General features: G+C 36.4%; 2 protein-coding genes across 2 annotated transcripts; both read left to right on the forward strand.

The window, feature by feature from the left end:
• The first annotated feature begins 1,464 nt into the window (after positions 1-1,464).
• LOC140879946 (FT-interacting protein 1-like) lies at positions 1,465-4,635 on the forward strand. Its single transcript, XM_073283940.1, has one exon. The coding sequence runs from the start codon at positions 1,465-1,467 to the stop codon at positions 4,561-4,563; it is 3,099 nt and encodes a 1,032-aa protein (XP_073140041.1). The 3' UTR covers positions 4,564-4,635.
• A 1,415-nt stretch (positions 4,636-6,050) lies between these two features.
• On the forward strand, positions 6,051-8,130 carry LOC140883381 (small ribosomal subunit protein cS22-like). Its single transcript, XM_073289823.1, has 4 exons — positions 6,051-6,399; positions 7,022-7,123; positions 7,228-7,527; positions 7,803-8,130. The coding sequence occupies exons 1-4, from the start codon at positions 6,094-6,096 to the stop codon at positions 7,839-7,841; spliced, it is 747 nt and encodes a 248-aa protein (XP_073145924.1). The 5' UTR covers positions 6,051-6,093; the 3' UTR covers positions 7,842-8,130.
• The last annotated feature ends 1,172 nt before the right edge of the window (positions 8,131-9,302 follow it).

The following is a 9,302-nucleotide window of genomic DNA, read 5'->3' on the forward strand; positions in this document are numbered from 1 at the left end:
AATTTCAAAAACAACACGTAACGTATATTTAAATATGTCATTTTTCAAAAATAGTTGCACAAAAAAATTACTCGTGTAAAAGTTACATGGTGGCATTTAACATTTTCATGTGGCGTCGTAAATTTTTGACATTTTCATACGTGAGAAATTATTAAACAGAAACAGATTTGTTACATTCTCAAGATTTTTTTTTTTTTTTTTTGAGATAGTTACATTCTCAAGATTATCTGATGATTAAATTAGGTCTTTGCGTACGATATATAAAAATTTGCTTACTGCAAACATATAAGTAATATTGCACGGTTAGGAGATAATCTGATTTACTTACTATTTTTTAATTATTAAAGGTTATGTATATCAAATGATGTTGCATTCTTCTTTTTCTCAAAAAACCAAGTTTAGATTTTTCTTTACAATTTAATTAGTTGATTTTACGCATGCAAATTATGGTTTATTTTTAGTTCTACGTATAAATAATTATTCCCGGTTGCTACTAGACAATATAGTATTTTGCCAGTATAATCACATGAAAATTCGATCGGAACCCTCTCAAGGTTCAAGCTGAAATTAAATTGAAAGATTTGTCATCAGATATTTCATTTACAATTATCTTTCATAACACCAAAAATAATCTTAAATAAGATATAACAAAATATTGCTGAAGTTTTGAACTTGACCTCAAATCCGGTCTAAATAATAAACTAAAACAATAATAAATTTTCCTAAAAAAAAAATGATTAATTTCTAAAATAGTTTTCTCGTTTTGATTTTTTAAAATTTTTAAAACGGACTGAAGAACAAGAAAGGCATATGAACTTGATAATCACTTTTGCTTTTACTTAAAATAAATATGAATCCCATTCCCATGCAGAGCGACTCTCAACATTCCCTATTGCTTTTTTCCCATATAAAAAAGGTAGCTGAATTCAGAAGAACAGAATGTCCTCAAAAAAAGCAACAAAATCTTCATAACTTCTTTAGTATATAATACTTCATGCTGACTAAATAACTGGATATAGAAAACAAGAGAAGGTATAACACTAATATAACTTAATCGAATATCGATTCAATAAGTGAAACTGGCAATAATTCAGCAAATTAAGAACTATACACATGTGAGAATCATTGAAACTTACAAAAATCGAAGCAAAGTTACAAATGCTGTTCGAAAAATTTCGAGATGGTACTCAATCTGTAAACAAATTGAACAACAAATCCAAAACATTACTTTTTGGCTTTATCACATGGATTCATGCCACTTTTTATAACTTTAGCTCCGAGTATTATACCTTCCTCCATTTTTGTCCTGGAGCTACTTCTTCAGCAAAAAAATTCTTTTCTTTACTTGTCAAGAAGACATATTTGTTCTTTGGGGTAATGCTTTTTATAACATGAATTGCTTTGCTTCCGAATTGAGTTAGCGGTTTCTTGAAGGAGCCTGTTACTTGTAATCGGAGAAAGAGCATGAAATTAGTGGTAGAAGTTATAGATGCACATGATCTTATTCCAAAAGATGGAGAAGGATCATCAAGTCCATATGTAGAAGTTGATTTCGAAAACCAAACTAGCCGAACCAAAACGATCCCAAAAAACCTCCACCCCATTTGGAACCAGAGAATTTTCTTTGATTTTGATAAAACCAAAAGCTACCACCACAAATTTATTGAAGTTTCTGTGTATAATGAGAAAAGACCAGTTCCAGGCAGAAGTTTTCTTGGAAGAGTCAGAATCCCTTGCTTAAATATTGTTAGGCAAGGTGAGGAAGTTTACCAAAGTTTCAAGTTGGAAAACAAGTCTTTTCTTTCATTTGTCAAAGGTGAAATTGGCCTCAAAATTTATACCTTACCTGTTTCAGAGACCACAAACCTTATAAATAACCCCCCTTGTTTTCCTCGTCCTCCAAGCCCGGCTTCCAACGATTCTTCCTCCGTCACAGAAAAAACAGAAGCCTGCAGCTGCTCTTCACTTGACTTAACTGACCTTAGTATCGATCATACAAAAACTGAGGTCACCAGCAAGGTTCTAACAGAGGAACCTAAGAAAGTTAGTGAAGAGAGCACTGAAATCAGACCAGCAACTACTGATTGGATTCAAAAGCATCAAGTTATGCAGCAGCCAGCTTTCTCATTGCGGAAAAGATCACCGAAAGAAGTCGAATCAACTATGCATCATCATCAAGTTAATCAACAAGCTCATCATCTTAGTCATGACGAAGATGAGTATGAGGTGAAAGAAGCAAATCCCAACCTCGGTGAGCGTTGGGCGGTTGGCGGATCATATGGTGGAAGAGGGTGGATGAGTGGTGAAAGAATGACAAACACATTTGATCTTGTTGAGCAGATGTTTTATCTTTATGTTAGAGTAGTTAAGGCCAAAGATCTTCCAGCTAGCTCCATTACTTCTAGCTGTGATCCTTACGTGGAAGTGAAACTTGGTAACTATAAAGGAAGAACAAAACATTTCGAAAAGAAGATGAATCCTGAATGGAACCAAGTATTCGCTTTCTCTAAGGAGAGGATTCAGTCATCGAGTTTGGAAGTTTTCGTGAAGGATAAAGAAATGGTGGGAAGAGATGATTATCTTGGAAGGGTGGTTTTCGATTTGAATGAGATCCCAACAAGGGTTCCACCTGATAGCCCTCTGGCTCCTCAATGGTATAGACTTGAGGACCGGCGCGGAGAAGGGAAAGTGAGGGGAGAGATCATGGTTGCTGTTTGGATGGGGACTCAAGCTGATGAAGCATTTACAGATTCTTGGCATGCTGATGCTGCATCTGTTTATGGAGAGGGAGTTTTCAACATCAGGTCCAAGGTATATGTTTCTCCAAAACTTTGGTACTTAAGACTGAATGTCATTGAAGCTCAGGACATCGTTCCAAACGACAGGAGTCGTCTCCCGGAGGTCTTCGTGAAAGTCCAGGTGGGTAGTCAAGTGCTCAAAACCGTGATATGCCCAGCTCGCACAGCGAATCCTATGTGGAACGAAGATTTAGTTTTCGTAGCCGCTGAGCCATTTGAAGAGCAGCTTCTTCTGACTGTGGAGGATCAGGTGCACTCTTCGAAAGACGACGTGTTGGGAAGATTAAGTTTTCCTCTCAGCACAGTTGAGAAGAGACTGGATCACCGACCTGTGCATTCTCGTTGGTTCAACCTCGAAAAGTTCGGGTTCGGTGCCATGGAATCAGATAGGAGGAATGAACTTAAATTTTCAAGCAGAATACACTTAAGGGTGTGCCTTGAAGGTGGATATCATGTGCTGGATGAATCAACTATGTGCATAAGTGATCAAAGGCCAACTGCGAAACAGCTTTGGAAGCCTCCCGTAGGAATACTTGAAGTAGGCATATTAAATGCACAAGGGCTTCTCCCAATGAAGATGAAGGATGGTAGGGGAAGCACAGATGCTTACTGCGTAGCCAAATATGGGCAAAAATGGGTTAGAACAAGGACCATTCTCAACAGTTTCAGCCCAAAATGGAACGAGCAATACACGTGGGAAGTCTACGATCCATGCACTGTCATAACATTGGGAGTCTTTGACAACTGCCACTTAGGAACTCATGAGAAGCCTGGTGCAGCACGCGACTCACGGATCGGGAAGGTTCGTATAAGATTATCCACCCTTGAAGCTCACCGTATCTACACAAGTTCCTACCCTCTTATTGTTTTACACCCTACTGGGGTCAAGAAAATGGGTGAACTCCAACTAGCAGTTAGATTCACCAGCCTCTCTTTATCCCACATGATATACATATACGGCCACCCTTTGCTCCCAAAAATGCATTACCTGCATCCCTTCACCGTAAAACAAGTCGAGAATTTGAGATACCAAGCCATGAATATCGTAGCCACGAGGCTTAGTCGTGCTGAACCGCCTCTCAGAAAGGAGGTAGTCGAGTACATGCTAGATGTCGATTCCCACATGTGGAGTATGAGAAGAAGCAAAGCAAATTTTTTTCGAGTCATGGCACTTGTATCCGGTATCATATCCGCAAACCATTGGTTTGGCGATGTTTGCCAATGGAAGAACCCCATCACCTCAGTCCTAGTCCATGTCCTGTTTCTGATACTGATCTGGTATCCTGGGTTGATACTTCCAACACTCTTTTTGTACATGTTCCTCATTGGAATATGGAACTACAGGTACCGGCCGAAGCATCCGCCCCATATGGATACGAAACTTTCATGGGCAGAAGCAGCATATCCAGATGAACTTGATGAAGAGTTCGACACATTCCCTACTTCTAGACCACAAGACGCTGTTCGAATGAGGTATGACAGACTAAGAAGCGTCGCAGGCAGGATTCAGACGGTGGTGGGAGACGTTGCAACACAAGGGGAGAGATTCCAGTCTCTTTTAAGCTGGAGGGATCCAAGAGCCACAAGTCTATTCATAGTGTTCTGTCTTTGTGCAGCTGTGGTTCTCTATGTGACTCCATTCCGAGTGGTGAGCCTTGTTTCAGGATTGTACGTGCTTCGGCACCCGAGGTTTCGGAGCAAGCTTCCCTCCGTCCCCAGCAATTTCTTCAAGAGACTGGCTGCTCAGACTGATAGCATGCTGTGATGCACCTTTGACAAAATTTGTTTCATAATTTATCATCTTCTTTTATATGTTTTCATGTACAAGTTTGGTTTAGTAAACGGAATAATGTGTTCTATTAGTTTGTTTGGCCTCATTGTACTATATTAATAAATCAATACTTTGTGATATTTCTGTGTTGTTTGTTGCAAATTAGTAATTGTCCAGCAGAAATATTCATTTATCTTACTTGTCATCAAGGCTCTTTGCTCAATCTTTTAAATAGTAGTCACTAATTTTTTAGCTATGAAAATGGCCAAAAACAAGATCACGAAATAGAATGGAAGATGAATTTTCGGCTAGTTCATTACCCATATATATTGGAAAGAAATTGATCAAACTTACTGACTCAATTATTAATTTGTTCCAAATGTGTTGATGAATTCTGTGTTTGCCTTGTTTGTTAAAAGTTATTTTAATAGACTTTTAAAAATTATTCATGACTGTCCTATCCAATATCATCACTTTGTCAAATTATAGAAATTATTAAAATATTTCTTTATATTTTGAAAAGAGATAATAATCAAAATAGTTGTGAGGGCCCGTTATTTTAATCAAAATTAAAATTCAATCATTGATAAACAAATGAAAGAGTGATTTAAAAATTTTCGTTCGGAAATATAAAAATTTCGGCATGACTTTCTCATAAATCGGATATATCTGAATAACTCAAATATTCAAAATATATCAACAACATAATAAACATAAACAAATGTTGGCAAGTCACAATCACAATATACGGAATCTAAAAATATAATAGAGCCGGTAAGACTAGATAAATACATAATATCATTCTCAAAATACTCTAAACATAGCATACAACTACTTGAAGCATTCTCCCGTAAATGTAGAAATTTCAATTATATATATAAATAATATTTGGGTGACATTGACACGATACAACACCTAGAAAAGATTGAGTTTACTCTCAAAAAGCTCTGGTACTTCTTAATACCATCACCACAAAACGTGATGGCGGTGGTGATGAGAAGAAAAATAACGACAAGAGAGAAGAATATGGTGATTGATAAGACGTTGGAAATAGAGATGAAAATAAAGATGATACATATTTTCACATATAATATGCGGTGTGTATTGGTATGTCATTTTTTACTATATATTTTTTGGGTTAAAACTTGATACGGTTTGATTTATTTCAATTCATGCGTGTTACAAAAATTCAAATATGTATTTTAATATCGTCATATCTTTGATATTCTCGAATACATATTTTTAAGCACGCGATTTAATTATTTGAAATTTCTCAATATAAAATAATTACTCTTAATTATAATCAAATAAAATATAATTAACACGGGTCTTTACAAAAGTTGTCAAATTTGTATATTTTCATTTGGACAAAATATAACATATAATAAATAGATTTTATGTAATGAAATCAAAATGTTTTTTGTAAAAAAAGAAAAAAAAAAAAAGAAAAAAAGAGGGGGATAAGTTTTCAATGGATAAAGCTGTGAAGGCACGCACTTTCACAGAAACCCAAAACGAGCAAGAATGGCGACTGTTGCACCGTCTTCATCTCTACTATCTTCCACTTTCCTGCAAAACCCCACGAAACCCTTCAAATCCCATCTCCCAAAGCTCAGTTTCCAGCTTCCCAGACACCAATTTCTACCTCTGAAAGAGCTCACCCACCTTTCAAATCCCACAAGGCTTTGTGCGGTTGTCGCCCAAGTTTCTACCGCGGAGCCGTCGTCTGAGGCTGCCAGAAGATTGTACGTCGGCAACATTCCGCGTAATGTTACCACTGATGAGATCCGCATAATTGTTGAAGAGCATGGTGCCGTTGAGAGAGCTGAGGTAGTTTTTTTTTTTTCCGCTGAATGTTTAATCAATTTTCATTGTTTGGTACTTGTATAATATAATTGTATTCTAGGAGTGGGTGGTTTTGTGGATTTTCGGGCTAAAGTTGTGACCTTTCATGCTCGAATTGTGTTATATATGGGCTCAAGAATTCGTATGTGGTTGCCTTTCTTCATTAGAGGAGCCGACTCTGCGGTGCCTGTCCCGTCCCTATTATTTTGGAGTCAGCTTAGCAGTTGGAGGGTCGTGTAGTCTTGTGCATAATGATTACATTTTGAGAAATTTGAACAAGTTTGAATTGAGTTTAGTCATCATAATTGAATCAAGTTGTAAGTATTCAGCAGGTGAAGGAGGATATCGAGTCTTCATTTAATGATCCTAACCACAAGATACACAATTACGATTCCATTCTCGATAAAATTATATTCCAATAGGATATAAACATCACCATTGCACAATTGGGGTGAACTTATCAAGAAGCACAACTTTAAATAGATATGGTTGTACACAAAGTTAGGAGGTTTTCAGTATTTACGACTTCTGGCTATTCAAGATTCTTTAAGTGGACCACTTCATTGTGGTCCAAATTAACATAACATTGCCAATGCTGTGTTTGTAGGTCATGTATGATAAGTACTCAGGAAGGAGCCGAAGATTTGCATTTGTTACTATGAAGTCAGCAGAGGAGGCAACTGCTGCTGTTGAAAAGCTTAACGGGACGGTAAGATTATCTGTTTTGAAAGTTTTATGAGCTTGCAATGAACTATAATTATCGATTTGGTGTATGAACTTTGCTCAAATTTGTTCCACACTCTTTTTTCTTAGGAAATTGGAGGACGAACAATCAAAGTTAACATAACAGAAAAACCGTTGGCATCGTCAGATGCATCTTTTCTTCAAGTGGAAGATTCTAAATTCATTGACAGTCCCTACAAAGTTTATGTGGGCAATCTTGCAAAGAGTGTAACTACAGAAACACTGAAAAACTTTTTCTCAGAAAAGGGGAAAGTTCTCAGTGCAAAGGTATCCCGACTTCCAGGGACCTCAAAATCCAGTGGATATGGCTTTGTTTCCTTCTCTTCAGAGGAGGATGTGGAAACTGCCATATCAGTTCTAAATAATACGGTGGGTGGTCGTATAAATTTTTAGGATGAGCTTATGGTATTCCAGTTATTCGTACACGTGACACACATGGAAAAAATTATGTTGCAGTTTGATAATCTTAAATCTAAGCTAAGCTAGTTATGCATCCCCGCTCCATTTTAATGTCCTGTATTCCATGGGATACTCAAACTGCAAATAAATTTATCGAAATTTAATGAGTTGTTACTCTCTCAAGAGATGGTTCATTGCATCTTTGAAATCCTTGTATCCTTTCTTACATCCTACGTTGTTTGCAGGTTCTCGAGGGACAGAAGATTCGGGTTAATAAAGCATAGGATTGGCGGCGGTTAGCAGCATTTTGTATCTGCGATTGCATTTGATTGTGCTATAGAGATTTAGATATTTAACATTGAAAGAATCAAGAGTGAAGGCGAAAGTTTGATTATCAGCAGACTGTAAAATTTTGTGGTGTTGGAAGCTGTAAGCCTGTAATGGCCCGAATTATCAAATCAATAGTTTCTCCAATTAAAATCATTGAAAGTATATATCTTGTAATGATAGTTGGATTTGAATTGTTGAGTCACTTGAGATTGGTCTCAAATAATCGAGTTTGGAGCAAGCTTAGTGCTCGACAAAAGATTCAAGTTTTATAGTTTCAATATCTATACTGTACAGTCTGTACCAAACTGTCAAAATTCAAATTCCATCCATAAAAAATATTGTACATAAAAACGCTTATAATAAGCACGCAACTGGTGTGTAGTATTGCTAGTGTAAATATGATTCTACATTTTTTTTTTGATTTTATATAATTAAAATTATTTTATAAACACAAAGATATTTTTTCCATTTATTTTTATGATGATGAAACTAGAGCTGTCAAATGAGTGGGTTTGTCCTGCTTCGCTCCAACCCGCGGTCCGTTTAGGCCCGTTTCCAAACGGAGTATTAAAATCCCAATCTGCAATGTCGTATGTTGCGGGTAGGCGGGCCAACCCGTCAAATTTTTTTAAAAAAATAAAAATAATACAAAAAACAACATTAGTATTTTAGATTGAAAAATAATATTAGCAATGTTACACAGGAACAAAAAAATATTACAATCAAATAATAATATAAAATTTTTATATTAACGGCCCATTTGGTTGGTAGTATTAGGTGGGATAGTGTCAAATAAAATAGGCTAAACCATGGATTGATAGCATGTTTTGTAATGGACCCTAATATCTCCTACATGGGATATATCGTTATTAAGTTGGCTTAAATAAACTCACAGAAAACCCATATATTATGTATCCCTCTTTCTATCCTCCTTGGCCGTTCCAAGAATACCCCCAACAAGTTTCCATTCTTTTCCGCGACGAAATGGAAGGCGACGATTAGGGTATTTCTTTTTCTGCGGTAAACCCCTCCAATGTGCAGGTAACCACAAAGCACCATAATCGTTGACGACTACATCCAAGCAAATGGATCGATTGAGTTCTGATATACTGATGTTTTCTTCTCTTTACTTTTTACAGAGGCGTTTTCAAGACTCGGTGCTAGTTAGGTAAGTTTCTTCACATAATTGGCTCACGAAATTGGATTTTGTGGTGTTGGGGGATTAGTTAAAATTAATTCTAAGATTGTTCTTGGCCACAAATCTGCAATACTTAAAAAACAGAAAATACATGATTCGTAGTATCCAAAGTCTGTCAGAATTTTGACATGAAGAAAGAATAAGCAGATTTTGACTCAATTAATGTTATTCATTTTTAATTGTAATTTAGTGTGAAGTACCTTTGAAGATGGCCATT

This window comes from Henckelia pumila, chromosome 2 (assembly GCF_033568475.1).
Source record: "Henckelia pumila isolate YLH828 chromosome 2, ASM3356847v2, whole genome shotgun sequence".
NCBI classification, from domain to species: domain Eukaryota; kingdom Viridiplantae; phylum Streptophyta; class Magnoliopsida; order Lamiales; family Gesneriaceae; genus Henckelia; species Henckelia pumila.